General features: G+C 33.0%; 1 protein-coding gene across 13 annotated transcripts in view; it reads right to left on the bottom strand.

The window, feature by feature from the left end:
- Window positions 1-1706: 1706 nt before the first annotated feature.
- Window positions 1707-19088, bottom strand: part of LOC106061710 (kazrin-like) — a 106185-nt gene continuing 88803 nt past the window's right edge. For 11 of the 13 annotated variants that reach the window (XM_056007442.1, XM_056007445.1, XM_056007448.1 and 8 more), the window contains 16 exons: window positions 18021-18232; window positions 13523-13655; window positions 12784-12935; window positions 11506-11701; window positions 11238-11398; window positions 10983-11129; window positions 9726-9918; window positions 9062-9280; window positions 8333-8517; window positions 7824-7936; window positions 7277-7511; window positions 6779-6880; window positions 6449-6615; window positions 6100-6129; window positions 4957-5113; window positions 1707-4121 (listed from right to left, as the gene is read on the bottom strand). In XM_056007442.1, the coding sequence (XP_055863417.1) occupies window positions 3246-4121; window positions 4957-5113; window positions 6100-6129; window positions 6449-6615; window positions 6779-6880; window positions 7277-7511; window positions 7824-7936; window positions 8333-8517; window positions 9062-9280; window positions 9726-9918; window positions 10983-11129; window positions 11238-11398; window positions 11506-11701; window positions 12784-12935; window positions 13523-13655; window positions 18021-18232 (3278 nt within the window). In that variant the 3' untranslated portion in view covers window positions 1707-3245. Of the gene's footprint in view, window positions 4122-4956; window positions 5114-6099; window positions 6130-6448; window positions 6616-6778; window positions 6881-7276; window positions 7512-7823; window positions 7937-8332; window positions 8518-9061; window positions 9281-9725; window positions 9919-10982; window positions 11130-11237; window positions 11399-11505; window positions 11702-12783; window positions 12936-13522; window positions 13656-18020; window positions 18233-18334; window positions 18469-19088 lie in introns of those variants that run through there. The other 2 variants (XM_013219912.2, XM_056007441.1) reach the window with 2 other exon arrangements.

Here is a 19088-nt window from a genome sequence, read left to right as displayed (position 1 = left end):
CTTCAGAGCATGGAACAGGTTGACTGAAATAGTCTGTAAACAAATGTCTTTGAGTCTCTAATTAACATGTATGACTAGATTAACAGAAAGTGCGGTGGTTGAGTGGTAAAGTACTTGGCTTAGCTGGGAGTAACGGGTTCAAATCTAGGTAAAGACTGGGATTTTTTACTTTCTGGATCTTAAGGGCACCTCTGAGTCCACCCAGCTCAAATGGGTACCTGGCATTAGTTAGGGAAAAGTAAAGGTGGTTGGTTGTTGTGCTGGCCACATGACACCCTCGTTTACCACGGACCACAGAAACAGATGATCTTTACATCCTCTGCCCCATAGATCACAAGGTCTGAAAGGGGAACTTTACTAGATTAAAATGTAGATACACTTAGGAGAATTATCTTTTTTAAATGAAAGTGTTTAATAAGAAGATAAGGTGTAAATATGCCACCATCATTTTGTTTGCTAAGCAATAACCTGGTAGACTTCATGAGACATTGAATGACCTGAGGGACTACAAAATAATAAAACAACTGCATGATCTGTACGAGATTTTTCATTTAGTCAGTCTTTCAAGGAAGTTACCTCAACAACAACTGCATGGAAACTTCTCCAGTGAAGAGCAGACTAAATAAAAAAAAATTCCCTCTATACCCAGAAGAAATGGAACAAAAAATAGTAGAATAAATGAGAAATGGAACAGCTCTCTACCAAGGTTCAAGAAAATTGATGCCTATTTCAAGCTGTGCTGACTTGACCAAAATATATTTTGTCTCAGAGTCAAGCACAACAGAATGAGACAAGAAGTTTTAAAAGCTAAAATAGGGACTAGTGAGATTTACCCTTGCTGAGCATCATCAGAGAATGCCAACCATGTCTTTCAAAACTGCATATTCTAGCAAGAAGCCAGAGACACTGGCCTAAATACTTGCCAGCAGAACAAAACCTATATAAATAGCTGCCAGATCTGGAAACCAATGCGCAGTTCATTGTAGATATATAGGACTACTCAGATCTAGGACTACTTATCTGAACGCTCAAGCATATAAATTAAAACAAAGAAGAAAAAGGAAGTTTTATACCTATGGTTCTAATATTTAAATCCCCTACCTTGAGACCTAATGTTTATTTCCACAAGATGAACACAAATTAGCTTAAAAGAAAAACTGAAAGAGCTTGCCAGATATTGTGTGTAGTGCATTGTGGGTTGTGTATCTCACTGGGCTAAAAAAGTTTCAAAAAAGAAAAAAATGTATGCCACAATTTTGAAGGAACAATTTGCACTTTTTTCTCAATCAGAGATAGGCTAATTGTGTAAAACAATAAAAAAAAAACAAAGACTGCATCACAAATGAGATTTAAAACAGTATCACAATGAATATTCAGCTCCATGATGACTTTCTGATCACTGTAAAAAAATGCAAAATTTGTATGGCTATATCAAAAGGTACCCAGGGCTCACAAGGCCTTTTGTCAGGGAACAGAACCAGGACAAAAAGAGGCAGACAGAGAAAGAGATGGGAAAGTTAGCATTCAAAATGGATGGGCCTGTCATTGAATGAGATTCTAGTCAAAGCAAAAGACAGGAATGGAGAAAGACTTGACAGATCACATATGGTGCCCAACAGTCCAGGAGACTATGGGATAGGTAACGGTGAACAAACAAACCAAGTAGAACAATACAATTACTTAGAGGAAGAAAAAAAAAGAGAACATTCTGCATTGGGATACATATTTAATATCGGACATGCACACAAGAATTACAGTAACTTTTAAATGCATTGACTGGTGTTATTAAACATGATGCATATACATTGTAATTATATCCTTTATTTAAAAGGGAACACACACAAAACCTTATAAGCCAATAGAATGTTGTTGTTTTTTTGCTTTATCATCTTAGTTGTGGGAGCTTTCTGTTTAAAATAAAGGGAAATTTTCTGTTGAAAACAACCTAAAAATATATTTATTTTAACAATTCTGAAAATAATTATGTACAAGTTAACTTAAAAATATAAAAAGTATTGTACAAAAGTATCACATTTTCAATTCTTTTAAAAAGTTGGTATCTACATTTGCTACTTTTATTAATTTTCTTCAAAACACTACACTACATCACTCACAAACAAGTCCTCTGGTACTAAACATAGTTTATTTCAAAGCCTTAGCATTTCTTAGACTGTCAAATTTATGACCATCCATAGCAAGCATAGACCTCTATATATTACAGTGTTACATTTTCAAATGACATATATATACGAGTGTACATGAATGTAACAAACTATATACAAAATACAAGCTGATTACAGAAAGCCTGATTCTCTGAAACATTATTTCTTTGCTTTTAAATATTAAACATTGGAAGTAAAAACTACAACTTTCTAGAAAATATATGTATAAAAAAACTACAGAGTGATCTATAGATCATTCTCATCCTTATCCTCAGAATTGAAGAAATTGCCATTAGTACTTCTTCAATCTTCAGAATTGAAGTTATAACAATTATTTCCATAAAAGAAAAATGGGATGAGTTATAATTGCATGGGGAAATATTTTTTACAAAGAAACTTATTTAAAATTTTGTTTAAAACAATAACTTAAAACATTATAGATTAGTAATTAAATTATAATGCTGAATATGCCACCATGTAAAAATTTAGTCTCAGTCTAATCTTCTTGTTATACAATGAAATATGTAAAATTATTGGACGTAAGTTAAAAAAAAATTAATATCAGGATTTCTGAACATTTCAAAATGATATTAAAAAAAAAAACAGCAACTGTAAATGTGTGTGTATACCAATATATATATATTTATAAATAAATTTAGTAAAAGCACCATTATTTAAATGTACAATATTTACATGTGGATTTTACATTCACAGAATATTTTGCTGATCCTTCAAACAAACATCTCACAAAATAGTAGGGGTGATAATTCTTTCTGTACAGTAATATTTACAAGTTTCAGCTCTGACTTTATTAATGCCGATTTTTATTTTTTTTAAAAATCAACAAGCAAATAATTAGTTTACTGTCATAAGGTAATTTGAATGTTGGATTACTTTAATTTCAACAGAGGAGTAAAAAAAACAGAAACTTAGCCTAGTAGAAATGCAATATTTAAAAATATTTTGATGCTAAATTTATGAATTTTCAAACTTCAATGAGAAAACAAAAAAAAAAAAAACTATCATGGACTGCTGTGACACTGGGATATGTACGAATGGAAGTGCTTTACAAGAAATGCTGGCTTATACAGAAGTTGTTTGGGGAAGAATATTTTGTTTTAGTCCAACTGAGTTTAGTCTGTCTTTAGTTTCAGGAGTTGTGCTTTTCTTAACCTCAGACCTGTGATCAAGCCGTAACAGGCTCTCTACCAAACTGCTGCTGCTGTGTCTCTGAGATTTGTCACTGGAGAGCTTCAGCAGCGATTTTTTCTTCTGTGGACAGTTGTCTTCCTCTAGCCAGCTGCTGTGCCTTGAGAACAGCTTAGTGCTAGTACTTTTTGTATTTGATGCTGGAGATGTTGTGGACTTGTTTGGTATTGTGGACAACAGCAAGCTGGCAACATGTGGTGAAATAATCGGACTGCTCTGGGATTTTTGGGGTATTTCTGGTAAAGATTGATAAGGAAGCTGTGTTTGAACGCCAGCCATATTTTTTTGCAAATTGTTGTTTCTTTCCAATTTAGATGGTTGATCAGTAAGAGTTTCCTGTGACGATCCAATTGAGGATATTTCATTGCTGTCCACTCCATCCTGAAGAATCTTAACTCCTTCTAGAAGAATATCCTGACAAGATTTATCCAAATTAGTCTTTGGATTTTTGGCATCAGAACCATTGTAGTCTGTACTTTTGTGCAATGTCTGGTCTGACTTTGTTAAACACAGCCTCCGCATATCTTGTGTCACCAGCCCATTAATTTGAGGATTTTTAAGGGGCTTACTGTTGTAAACATCTTTCTGGGGATCTTTGACACAGAATCCTTTTCTTAAAAGCTCTGAATTATTATCCAATGATGAAAGACTAGAATGCTGAATCGGTATTGGAGCTGAGATTTTAGATGTGTCCAAATTCATTTTTAAGTCATCTCGTACTTTCTTCCCAAAAGCTCGGCCAAGAGAGCCCTAAAAGAAACAAACAAAGATACATTTTAATTTATAAGAGATTTTAAATTAGTACTGTTTTTCTCACACCATGCGATTAAATTTAAATTTTTAAAATTTCGTTAGAACATTGCTTTACAGCCAAGTATTAAAAAACATAGTGGTTAAAAAATTAATAATTTAAAGTTATAAGCCATATCACATCCTAAGTATATGTTATCTTAATTAGGTAAAAATATGCAAAGAAAAGAACAGTTGAAATGAAAAGTAAAAGAGAAAAAAAAAAAAAAAACAATTGTAAACAAAATATTTATAGGTTCTTTCACATACAGGAGATTAAAATACTAATTTAATTTTGAGGAAAACTTTGGTACAATATATAAGATGCATGCAGAGTAAAATGGAAAAGTTATAAAACAATATTTTTTGTTTGAAATGTAGGGTCAACAAAGAATTGAAAGAAAAGTGTTTAGATAGATAATATAAAAGATCACAGGCAACAAGTTTGTTGAGCAAGACAATGTCAATCACATCAGCATGCGTTTCACTTTTATTGAAGCTGAGGTTAGAAACAGCAATTTAGTATTTATTGATTCATATATTTTTATTAATTACAATATTTATTGCAAGTCATATATATATATACATTTGTCTAAACCTATACAAATCTTACTCTTTGATCTCTTTTTACCCTCAGAGTATTTCAAAAAATGTCCCCAATAAAATTTAGATTTTTTTTTTCTTTCGTCCCAATGCTATGGTTGACATGTCTGATCTAGAAAGCATGCAGAAAGAGAATGTGAGAAATAAATATTTGGAGTGGCCTCCACCAGACAATATGTCAATTCTCACAAACCCTAAAACTCAGTCTCGACCTTCCTTCTTCTGCAGACTTTCTGCGACCCTTGTCTGCTGCCACCTGGAGATTTTTCTCCTGCAAACTTTTCCGGCTTCTGTTTGAGTTGTTCTTACTGTTGTCAATGCTCTTAGCCTCAACATTGTCTAAAGCTGCCCTGTTATGTTAGAAGCAAAATGTTTCTGATTAAAATAGACTTTTTCTTTTATTATTTGAGATTTAAAAGTATATATGGATTGTATGATATTGACTAGGTAATATATTTATGATTTATTTTTATTAATAAATAAAAATATTTTTAACAAATGAAAAACATATTTTCTAAGTAATCATCTACTTTAATAATAATGTCTTGTATATGTTTTCTATTAGCTATATTTATAAAATAATATAATGACCTATCATTAATATTCATCTAAGAAAAGCTAGGACTATTCATCATAAAAAAGTTAACATGATAAGCAATTAATTACCTGCATTAAGTATGCAATAAGTTTATTCAAATTTAAACAAATTTTGAAATGTTAATTAAATACTTGAGAAAGAATTAAACTGTTGAACAAAAGGTGAAAGAAATTTGAAACTTTAATTTTAAATATTTTAAATTATTCCCTTTTTTATGTTCTTGCAAAGTTCAATTTTAAAATTTTTTTATTATTTAAAAATAAACACATATGGTGACCTAACAACTAATAAAAACCGAAGTATATATTTCTACAAAAAGAAAAAACTGAACAAAGGAAAAAAGGATAATTTTCTTTTTTAAATTTCAATGGTGTGAAGGAAAATATTTGACATAAAAATTGGACAAGACTCCAAATCAATACAAAATCTGCCACTTAACAGATTTAAATTATTACAACAGATCAAATGAAGACACACCATCCAGTTTTGAAACATGAGAAAATAGAAAAGAAATTCTTGTATGGCATAATAAAAATAGCTACAAAAAAAAAAAAAAGACGCTGTGGAATCTATGATGATAAAATATATTTTAAAATGAACAAATGAAAATAGTGGGTGGTGACAGACGAGTCTGATGGACACTAAAGAAATATTTGTAAAAAGATAAAACGTTGAAAATAAAGAAAAGCTGCAAAAAGAAAACTGGGAGGGCATCCACAAAATCTACATATAGAATACCTTAGAATTTTTATTCCTTTTTGGTAAGACCTGAAATTGTTAATTGTAAGCAAGTCCATCTTTTTTTTTCTAATAGTTTAGTTTACAAAACTTACAAGCCTTGGAAGCATTTTAACTTTTTCAAAAATTTACAAGTATAAATATAATGATTTTATTGTCTTTCAAAAGCTGGGTTTATCTCAACCAACTTAAGAATGTTTATGAATAGTATTAATGATTATCTTTTTTTTTTTAGTTTAGTTGTCAAAGAAACAGAGGTAACATAGTTTATATGTCTACAATTGATTAGAACAGTTTGGTTTTGCCCTATGCATCATTCTTTAGTATAATGTAATGTATGTAGGCCTACCTGGCAGGTTTTAATATTATTTCCAGCTCTGTGGCCAAATGACGTCTGATGTAGGACTTTGATGGTGGAATACCCAGAATAGATGCCAAAGTGTCTGAATTAAAAGAGGGTTCTAACACCATCATAGCCCCATGGACACCACTCTCAATCAAAGCCTCACTGTACTCCTACAATAAAATGAACATACAACAGTCTGATGACACAAAGAATAAAAGTGTGTAGTACAATTCGATTTTTAAGAATAGTCTCACTAGGTCTTTATTTTATTTATTAATACTTTATGTAAAGAAAAGCAATACAAGTTTTAATTTAATTTGTGAACATGCTTACTCCAAGGTCAATTTTTCTGGTCCATTTCATAAGTCTTTCATTAGTCCACACAATCAAGTCGAAATCTTTATCTTCACAGAGATTTCTTCGATGATATAATTTCTAAAAATGAATTCATAAATTATTTTTCCTGAAAGGTTGTAAGACTCCTTTATAAAAACTAAGTTTCTTTTTAAAGTTCTTTATTAGTGAAAAAGTATATGTAAAATCTTTTTCTTCCTTTTGATTACAACATTGAGGATTTTGATGTTTGAAAGAAATAAAGAAGTGGGATGGCCAAACTTCCAGAAAGAACCTTAGTCTAAAAGTAGAGTGGTCACAATGTGTCATAAACTGTCTACTAAACTAAGGGAAAACAACAGCTGATATTAAGATATAATTGGAGGTAAGTCTTAATATTTAAAAACATGGATCATCTTAAAAAATGTAAAAAAAGCTTAAAGTATACATATATTTAGAAATATTTAGGAAATTAATATAACATTTTGAAACACTAACCTCTTTGTTGAAATCAATACGTCTGAGAAGTTCAATAGCATGCAATATGGAAGACTGATGAAACTTTCTGTGAACTGAAAAATATTTCTCAAGGTCTCTTCTGGTCAAAGTGTTCAGGACATGCCCATCACAAAGTTGTTCCTCAAAGACATCAGTGTACTGTGGCAGGCCAAGATCTGGAAGAAAGCGATGAGCTATCCAGGTTGGGTCCATCTCACTTCCCTTGATATATTTTCTATGGATGAAAATGATTCATTATTGGCTCACCTCAAAATCTTTCAGTTTAAATTGCTTGTGAAACTTTAAACAACAATTGTACTACTAGAGAATGATTAAAGATTAATGGTGTCATGTTTTTATGAAATGAAAAAGTAAATCTTGTGTCCTAAATTGAAATGTGAAGGCCCATTGCAACCATGCCAGCCAACAAATTTTAATATATCTACTAATATAAATGCTACTGATTTTAAATTAGTGCTTTTAATATGTCAATTTTAATTATGATTTTAAACTTTCTTTACATTTGAAAGTTGTTTTTAAAACTTACATTTCATTTGGATTTCTATGTTGTTCAATGGCAATACGCAATTTTCTTCTATGCATTGGGTTTGTGACACCTAAGGCTGCACTCAATTCACTATCACTAAGGCCTAAAAGAATCTGTTGAAAAAATCAGAATCTAATAACATAATTTTAAACACATGTTTTTATGATACATTGTAGTGTTTAATTTAGCAGAAAACAGATCTGAAATAACCTTAAAATATATAAAGTGTGTTTGTTAAATCTCAAACTGATGTGGTAGTCGTAATCTCTAATTTTTTAAAATTCTATATAGGTTTTAATTTAATATTTGTATTTTTTCACCATTTTAAAATGCACAGAATTTAAAGAATAAAAGAAAAAGTCTATTAATTAAATCAAATAAATATATAAACAATACATTTCTTGCCTGCAGTATAAGTAATGTATTTTCTTTGAGCTGATATTTTGTTGTATCCAAAATATATATTTATACAATATCTAATTATGCCATTTTGAAATAAAATCTCTCACCAGTCCACTCTTAACATTTAGAAGACAGTTCTGGGCATACATGGGCATGGCCAGAGTTATCTCTAACCAAGCCAACACCTGATGGGCTCGCCACTCCTTCATATGAACACCAACCATCTTTTCTATAGTGTTGAGTTTCTCCTGATAGTTGTCTTGGCTAAGAACACACAGCTTTGGACATGTGTCTGGTAAAAATAATTTTTCACTTTATTCGCAATATAAAAAAACAATTATCTCAACAGCTGTAATTTTACTAATGGCTACTGGTGATTAATATTGAAAAAATTTTTTGGCCTATGTTCAGTAGATCTATATATACATAAGATTACTTTTCGAATTGTAGTAGTCAAATTTATTTTTTTTCTTGAAATGTTAACTGAAATGCTGATCAATTGTAGTCATGATTTTAAAACAACAACTAAAATTTAATTCAGAACAAATTAAATTCTTTTAATCTCACCACATAGAAAGCTATCTTTTATATTTATTTGTTTATTAATTTCAGATGTTTCTTCAGAAATGAAGGTTATAAACTTCATTATAACCTTTATAATACATGTATGCTTTTAAATCTAAAATGCAAAATTCACAAAAAAGCTTAACAATATTAAGTTTCTTACAATAAAAAAGTTAAATAACATTCTAAAACTGAAGTAAAAATAAAAAAAGAGAAAAATATTTATTTATAGTAAGGCAGTCTATGATGGCCTGGATTACTATATTTCTTACCTTCTGTTATAATACTCTCTGCATGTGGCACTGCAATGGACCGTCTCATTCTGCCCTTACTAAACACTCTAGATAGAGATCCACCAAAGTTTTTCTTCTTTTTTTTGCTAGGCTTGGACTCCAATGGTAGCTCAAAGTCTGAACTTTGTGTAAACCACCGGAACACAAGGCTGGAGTTGTCATTGGAATCTGTAATACTGATGGGACTGGTACTGATCACTGAAAAATATGAAAAATATATTGATTGTGTAATTTGTGCTTCAAACAGTCGTTTCAATAGCCATAATTAAGTTCATTTCTGCCCACTCTTCCATTCACTAAGTTCCTGCAGGAAGTATGGGCTAGGAACCAACAATCACTGATTGAAATTCTATCCAAGACAAAGGACAGAGAGGAATGGAGAAACACACTCAACAGATCTTGTATGGTGCCCCAAACATTCAACAGACTAAGGGATAGGTGAAGGTATTATCTTATTTTTAAAGTAACCTCAGAAACTTAACTTTTAAGAAATGAACTTTGGTATAAAATATCTGCAGTCTGCATCAGAAAACATTTTTAATACTTAAACTAAACAAAAAAAAAAACAAAAACTTTTAATTTATATAGGGCCTTATACTCGTTAAGAATAATTTCAGATTAAAATTTAAAAAACAATATTTGCCTTGTGCTCCATTATCAAGGTCTGTATTGAAGGTACAGTTTAACACTGAAGATTCTTCCATGGTACTAAAGCCATTATCTTCTGCAGCCACAATGCTGTCATCATCAATATCAGTGATGATTGTTTCCCCTTGACTAGTGTGACCAGTTGTGGAGGTGACATTATTATCTTGACTTGCCAGTTGGTCCCGCAACTGTAAGACCAAATTGAGAAATATAAACGTAACATTTATATCATGTAATCTTATTATCACTTGACTTAATTTAAAAACATTTAGTTCTTTATAGGCTAAAAAACAATTTTATAAATCACTTTGGTTTAAAAAAAAACAACATAGTTTACTGACAAACATTTCATTAGAACAATCAACTATTTTGACAAGATAAAATGTAAAAATATTGTGTACCATCATTAGAACAATCAACTATTTTGACAAGATAAAATGTAAAAATATTGTGTACCATCATTGTATTCTGTTTGAAGATCAATTTGTTTATAATTTCATATAATTAACTAAAGAAAAAATGAGTTAAAGGAAACATTTAAGAAACATTTCTTTTTCTAAGCCATTATTTTACTTTTGTTTTTCAAAATTATTGTACAATTCTAGGGATCTTCACACTAAAATTCAAGAAAAGTAATTAGATGTTTTTTTACACTTTGATTTTTAAGATGCCATTTATGTTTTCAAACAGTAAAAGAGAAAAAGAAAACAAAATGAAAAGAAGATCAAGAAAGACTTGCAAAGAAATAGACAAAATAAACACTATCATGCAGTACTGAAAGTTCATTGTTGCCAACTAAATAAAAAAAAAATTGTGCTAGACATTTAAAACTACAAGACTAATAAGTGCACAAAAATTGGTTTATATTAAAATTTCCATTTCCTATTTTGTATACCAAAGTACTGAAAAAAAATTGCTATTTATGGCTTGCCTCTTCCCTAGTGCTATTAGAGAATGGAATGGTTGCCTGAGTCAGCCAGGAAAACCAATGACTTGGCAGGATTTAAGTCATTGATTGACATGGATGACTAGATTGACCTAGGGACACACATAGGGTGTAATCATCTTTTTTGAAGTAAACTCTGTATTTTATAAGAAGAAGAACTATTTTTACCTAACCTCAATTTTAAATTTGTGTCTATTTTTGATGCATTGATTCTAAATTATTTATTTACTATGTTTGCTACTTTAACCACTTTCCTTTATGTCAAAGTAATTCTTCCTGATTTGGTCACTTGTTGGTTGGTCTTACCTCTTTCAGTTGTGCTTCAGCCTCTTTTAAAGCCTGTTCTTTAGCATCAAGCTGAGTTTTTAAAATCATTGATCTTTCTGCAGCATCTTTTGCCTTTGTGATGATCTCCCATTTTTCATTTTCAACATTTTCCTTCTCTTTTGCAAGCTGAAAATAAAATAGAAAAATGGATGCACTTTATCCTTAACTCATAAAACAGAAGAAAGTTTTTAATGCTGGGGATTGGATAAATACTTTAAATCTGTGTCAACTTACTTGTTTGATTATGTCATCACTTTCTTTGACTCTCTGCTCATAATTGTGAATGAAGTCTCGTAACTCTGTCTCTTTTTCTTCCAAAGTCGTGTAGAGTTGCTTCATCTGGCTGAGTAGGTCAAGCTTCTCACCCTTCAACCTTTTACGATCGCTCTTCATACCTAGAAAAACATACAATTAAATTAGCTTACTGCTGCTAAGACCTAAATGTAATTTGCATGTCTAATACAAATAAGTATACTAGTGATGTTTTCTTAAGTTTACATACCTTGAAGAACTTCCTTTGCTCTATTCAGTTCTTGCTTTGCTTGGATCAACTCCAGCTTTATTTCCCCATAGCTAGGCTTAGAATCAGAATGTACAGCTTCTAGTTTCACCATTCGAACTTCATCAAAATCTTTCTTCAAACTTTTGAGCTGCGTCTCAAGCCTTGCATTTTCAGCTTTCAAGTTTTCATTTTCACGCTAATGAAATTAATAATAATAGTAAAGATAACAATAATCTAATTAATAAATATGGATAGAAATTTTTAAAAGTAGGTTTATGTTTAAACAAGTATAATTGCATATGTTACAAATATATTATAATAAGTATTACGAATTCTCTAAAAAAAATTCTCTGGATGAAATCTCTGAATGAAATCATCTGAATGAAATCTCTGAACAAAATCTATAACTAGAGTTTAAGGGAAACAACCCAACAAATCATCTGATAGAAATCATCTGAATGAAATTGTCTGAACGAAATCATCTGAATGAAATCTCTGAACAAAATCTCTAACTAAAGTTTAAGGGAAAAAACTCAACATCAATAGAGCAAGAAAAAAGACACAAATGGGACTGGACATATGATGCAAAGAACTGAAAATGTTGCACACCAGGGGAAGAGAAATCTTGGGAGACAAGAAAGCAAGGAAGATCACTAGAACAAGAAGCAAGGATAGAAGGAAGTTGCCCATGAAAAATCAGACTCTGATGTACATTAGCTGCCCTATACTCTGATGGGAGGCAAAAGAATTAAGTGAAGTGAAGATCTAAATTCAAACTAATTTCACATGGGTTGGGTGGGGTAACAATCTATGTTTTGGAATTTAGTCTTGTAAATAAGTCATGTTTCCTTCCTTGGACAGCCCTAAAACTTTCTACCATTTTCTCATCACATAATAATCATAGCTGACAAAATGTATTTTGGAAAAAGTACTGTAGCAATAGGCATCTCCTTACAAAAACTTTTAACAATATTTCTATATAGCCTACATGTTTTTCTTTCTGTTTTCAAAAAGAGGTCTAAGGTCCAGTGTCTGAAAAATTATACAGTAGTGGAGGAGATAATAGAATATAGTTTGGTGATGGGGTACTGTAAAGTGCTACAACATAAATTAGTTATCTCTAGCATGCTTAGTCATTTTGTGTTTAAAGAATGTAGCTCTTTCTTTGTTGATTTGGTGTTTTGTTTTTCACATGTACAATTATTATAATTAGCAAAATTTTTATATTCCATTTTGTACTACTTAAGTGTAAGTCATAGTATTTTTATCTGGACTGACTTTGATATCATCCTGGGTACACTTTAAAGCATCATGCTCCTCTATTAAATGTTTGTAGTCTTCCAATAATTGCTCATTCTCTCTGGTCAGGCTCTGCACAGTTACCTCCATGTCTTCTTTGTCTGAGTCACTTTTATCTCCCTTGCTCAGTTCTGAAGATGTTTTTAAAAGAAAAGTATTTGAATAGGAATTTTAAAAATCTAGAAAAATCAGCAATCATATTCTGTCACCATTAGACTTAAGAAATGATAAAACATCAGTGCCATGCTTCTGTATATATTTAATCCAATGTTTAAAAGTCAAAACTCTCCAATTAAAATTAAATGCTTTTAAATTTTAATAACAATAGAAATAATGTTAAATATCAGATAGGCTAAGATTAAGACTAAGACTTAGACTGCTTTATTGATCCTTACGGAAATTAGTTGTGATTACAAGAACTCTTTTCTTATATAAAGACAACACAACAGAAAAATGCACATAAATACAACAGATACAACATAAAGAGTTCATTCAGCGACTACACACTATGAAACAGAACAGATTTTAAAAACAAGAGTACAAAAGAAAAAGTACTCTAATTAAAAATTGGATAGCTAAGTCTTGATATTCTCTTGAATGTAGAGTAGCCTAGCATGTGGTTGGTCTGATCTCAATAGTAAGCCAGTTCCAAGGCTTTACCTGGATTACTGAAGAGGCCCTGACACCCAAGTTTTTGTTTTCCATTGGCAACAATTACCTTCTACGAAATTTCTGTCCACTTGAATACCTTTGTCCACTTTGCCCATGTCGTCTTTAACCCCAAACTGACTCAGTTTTTTATTAGTTGAAGCTAGCTCTGCTTTAAGCAAAGTTACTTCCTGATTGGCTGCCTGAAAATTGCAGACATAAACGTTTAAAAAATTAATAGAGTAACTAATAGTTCATTTAATTTATGTAAATTCATATAAACGTTTTTAAGGTGTTAAATTAATCTTATAAATTACAGACGTTCCTTCCAAATAGAAGTTATATCCTATGTGAATTCAAGACTTAATCCATAAAATTAATTAGATATTTAAATTGTGCTAGTTAAGTTACTGGTTATAGGCCTATTGGCTAATTGAGGTAACCATTTCTATGCTCTAATAGCCCTAAAGCAGAAGGATAGCTTGTATGAATTTGTCCTTGCATATGGAATAAGAAATGTGTCTATCTTGTGTCATTCTAAATATTTTATTTAGCTGTGTTTTTGTATTTGGCTATCTAGAAACTTGATTTTTTTTAATGCAGTTGCATGATCGGCCTATATTTGGTTCAACACCTAGAGATTCATGAGGCTGATGATGTCAAGTTAACTTATTTTTATAGTCGATTGATAACTTATTATACCTGTTTATCGGTAAGCACATTGTAGACTAATCTAGATTAAACAACTTTATGCCAGGTAGGCTACTAATTAAAGTCTAAAATCCAAATATATTTTTATAAATCCTTTACTGGGATTTATACACGAGACCTTCAGTTTGGATACAAAGTGTTATTTTTGTCATCTAATGCTCTCTTGAAGTTCGTCTTTATAAAGTTTACTTCTATAGATGGGGATATATTGTTGAACAGCTTACTATTCTATTCCAGTTGTGCTCAAACGTTTTGGGCTGGAGGCTAAATTTAAGACACGTGACAGTCCACACAACACCGTAAAAAAAAAAAGGCCAAACGGTCGAAGTCTTCATTATGCACTGTGAGCAGACGTTACGGGGGGGGGGGAGGGGGGGCGGTAGCCCTGCGTTACGGGACACCTATGACTCACGAAATGTCGTTTTGGCATCACAGTTATGTACAAAACCAACGTTTAGGGCTCAGACTGCATAAAGAAAGTGGTTCGGTATTGTCGGCCTTAGGGGATGGCGACTGGGGCAAACGCCCCAAAACCCGCACTATAGGGTGGGGGCGCGATAAAGAGAATCTTTTGTTACCGTCAACCCATCGTACAAATATTCGTGGCCCTGATAGGATACTCGCTCTAAGCCCAAGGTATTGCTATGGCCGCTTCTGGGTTCAGACATCTAGACTCTACACTGGAGTTTTCGTGAGATACCTTAACTGTATAAATGTCCATTGAAAATACAAGTTTGCTACTCTTAATGTTTATAGCCTAGCTGTGTGTATCATTTCTTGAGGCTACATCGTGTTAGTTCATAGTCACACAAAAATCATGTGCATGGAAAAAAAAAAAGTCTTAATGTAAACAATTTACTAAGAACACAAATAGAGCACGAAGATTGTACCACGAGTTGCGGAACTTGACGCCACCCATCACATGTCTGCTGCACTAAAGTATTTGCGGATGCTTGCAATTATTGCCCTTCAGTATAGAAAGTCAAGTTCACATACAGCCAGTGCAAAATAATTACGAACTGGTGGCTTTTTATAAATTAAGTCTGATATAGTTAAGCAGATTATATTTAGGCACTGCCTTCAAAACAAAGCCATGTGAGTGCTAACGGGTTTATAAAATATTTACTCCCATGGGTGGCACTAAGTCCAGAGAGGACAAGCGAATTGTACTATATTATGTTCAGTAAAGGGAACGAGCTAGTGAAATTATTTCGTAGAGCCCCGCCTAGTTTAATTTTTTTTTAGTTGTTACATTGTTACTAAGACAAAGTATTGCTGCGTATCAAATAGGCCTACTACTTCCGATTTAAGAATTAATGTAAACAGTTTGCATTTAACTTATTAAGGATGAGAAAAACTGTGTCTTGATTCCTAATGTCCCAGACACTGAGACTTTGCCAGAAAATCGACCAAATCAAAAAAGGCCCTAATTTTGAAATTTGATTTATATGCAATGGGATATATGAAACTTAAAAAGCACACTACCGTGGTATGCTATCTGGGTGTCGTCTCGATAGCCCTGGATTCGAAACCAGCGGGCTGCCAACTTCCGCTGTCATGCTAGAAGTCGGAGTTAAGATGTAATAATCTTTGATTCTGAAGGAACATTCGGAACAAAACAAATCAATGTTGTTGTTGTTTTTTTTGTTTTGTTTTTTTTTTGAACATATTGTTACGAATCTCACTATCCAGGCTCTCTGCAAACTGCACCATACACCACCAACTTAAAGAACTTGACAAGTCAGGGCTCCAAAATAACGTAAAGGTTTAATGTCCATAAATAACAGCCAATACTGTACAATTGGCAGCACGTAGAACAGTACAAATAGCTCTGCGATAACAAATATCCCTCCGATAACACGTTCCGCCGTATCAAGTCTTGCACTGGCCTCTCCGTCTCGTTCCGGGCTTGCACTGGGTTCAACAGTTCGGGACTGACTTAACACACTTGGGCTCGTTGTGTCGGACTCGATCACAGACCAAGATCAAGACGCCGTTTGTCTCAACTGTACTTGACAGTACTCCGCACTGAACCGTCGTAATGCTCCCTACAGAACCACACCGTTGAACTGTGCTGTAGTCGACCGTGTTCTGAACTCCTGTCGTGAACCCGCTTTCTGAACCGCCTTGACTGCGACACCTCCGCTCTTTATATAGGGTCCCTACTGGCCTTCTAGAACCGGACAGAACGTCGCTCGACCATTCTGGGACGCTCCTGAGCTCTGTTCACGACGCCGATCCTACTCGAACCTTCATGTTGTTAACTCGTCTCGGCCGATCGTCGTAACTCGTCACGGTTGACCGCTCGTCTAGCGCTGGCCTGGGGCGATTTGCGTCGGCTGACTACACTCACACCACTACCCCCATCTGTGCCACCACCAGATTTATAACAATATATAGGGTTTCTAGTCCAGCAAAATCGTTGTCCATTTGACCATTGATTGTTGCAACATTTTACTATTAAATTCATTGCATTGACCTTAATTTCAAATTATTAATTAGTTGTTTTTTTAAATAAAATGCCATTGTGTCTATAATTAAAGAAAATAAATCTATGCCTAATTTTATTTTTAAATTGATTGTAATAATAGAGTGATCTTAAATCAATAACATCGAATCAAACCAAATTAAGTAGGGCCTAATATAATAATGTATCATACATCTTAAAGTATCATATTAGCCTGTAACTAATGAAAAACAACATTCACTGTTTTCGGAGAACATTCATCTTATCTTATAGTCCTATATTATAGATGTTACTAAAAGAAGACAATTACGTCCTACGCATTTCTTGTGTCAATCTAGTTATGCAAGTTAATCAGAACTGAAGATTTAAAAAATCCTACCCTTAAGCTTTCGCAAAACGGAGAGGGTGGCTGCTGGCAGGGTTTGAACCTGACTCTCGAGACAACAGTTTAGAGCGCAGACACGACCAGGTATAGGTCAGTTTAAAAAAATTTAGTAAGCGACCTGTACAAAATCTGAAAGATTTTTTAACAAATCTCTTTCTCAAAATATGTTACAAGTTTCGATTCTACAACTTTAACTTTTTAATATTGGCTGCTAATAATATATCAGAATGATCAAATGTTCCATAAACCCTAACAAGTTGTATCAAGATGTATCCGCAAGCGTACATCATCAGTTTAACTTTTGCTTGCATTACAGTGCATCTATTCTTGAAAAGGCTTAAACTGACCTAAACCAGGATGTTTCAGGTAAACAAAGATGTTTCAGGTAAACAAAGATGTTTCAGTTAAACAAAGATGTTTCAAGTAAACAAAGATGTTTCAGGTAAACAAAGATTTTTCAGGTATACAAAGATGTTTCAGGTAAACAGTTTGCATTTAACTTATTTAGGATGAGAAAAACTTGTCTTGATTCCTAATGTCCCAGACACTGAGACTTTGCCAGAAAATCGACCTAAATAAAAAAAAGGCCCTAAACTATCTTTTAAGATATGGGGCCTATTTGAGGCCATTTATAATTTAAGATATTAAGATATTATATGTAAATGCTAAGTATTTCTTGAAGGCCCTAAGCTGTAGCTTGCGTTGCTTATAGATAGATCCGACACCGAGTCTATCAAATAGTAAAACTTTGATAATAAAAAATGTCTAGATTTTATTTTTTCAATGACGAATTTTAAGTTATATAAATGAGATGCACAAATTGTGTCTCAGTCAAATTGGCTTAAATAGACTAAAATATAGGCTATACATATATAGTCTTACAATATTTAACTTGTATATTCCTTACAGACTTTAAAACTAACAGACCGATAAATAATGTATAAATCTATCAGTTTTCGAGCATTATAACTTAAGAGACAAAACCTTCAAACGAATATGTCCTACCTGAATTGACGTATCAATGTGATTAGCCAACTGACGATTATCCTCTACCATCTTACGAAACCGAACCTGAGCGTCGAGCAAAAGTCGCCGAATGAGTACCATGGAAGACTGGACAGACTCGTCAGATGCCCGGCCATCTTTAGCACCCTGGCACTGGGCGGAGACTATGTACTGGACAATCTGATCGTTCAAGCAGTCAAGTGATTGGATGGCTGTGAAGTAGACACAAAAAGAAGAACGCCATTAAGTTTACTTCATACATCTGGTCATGCCATTTTTCACGCCTGTCCTATTGTGATGTTCCCTGAACTTACCTAATTGCCAGCGCATGTCAAAACAAGGTGATAACAATATTGGTCACTCGACTAACGAAAGTAAAGACGTAGGTCTAATGAAGTCCCAGGTGAGATGTGTATCGGCTAGTCGCCTACACAATAGTATCGTCTCGCATGACAGAGTTTCAAATGTCAACAAAGTGAATGCATGAAAAGGGGGAGAGAATCAACAGGTATATTGTCTCCTCGCGTGTCATTACAGCTCGCTGACCAGCGGGTAAACCACGCAGACACTGGCTGTGCAATCACTGAAGACAAAGAAGGGATAAGAAGTCAGTATGGGAAGACAGTTATTGTCTTCTCCCTGGTCATTTCGTGGCTCAACATGATCACAGGACCGGACCAGCCAATTATTAGGTTCTACGACTCTCTACGACAGCACTTCCCACATCTGACGACACTGTGAATTGAGTTGATTATTTCCCCTAGTCTCTTATGGGCAAGATATGGCCTTCATTTAAAGTCTGAATTCTTCTACTATGGAAGAAATTGATAAATATATAGAGAGAGCATGCCAACCATATATCGGAGAATCATTTAACAAGTGCTTTTCCCAATATTCGCAGGAAACATAGGCTAAATAATCTTTCATTCCCATCATTCCCATCCCAATCACACAATCATACCTTAATTAAAAGAGGCCGGGGTGCCATTGTCTAACCATGCTCAAACCATCAACACTTTGTCTGGTTTATTTACAATAATTTATTAATTGGTCATAGTATTAGTAGAA

This window comes from Biomphalaria glabrata, chromosome 13 (genome assembly GCF_947242115.1).
Source record: "Biomphalaria glabrata chromosome 13, xgBioGlab47.1, whole genome shotgun sequence".
In the NCBI taxonomy this organism is placed as follows: Eukaryota; Metazoa; Mollusca; class Gastropoda; family Planorbidae; genus Biomphalaria; species Biomphalaria glabrata.
This window is presented reverse-complemented; position numbering and strand designations above follow the sequence as displayed.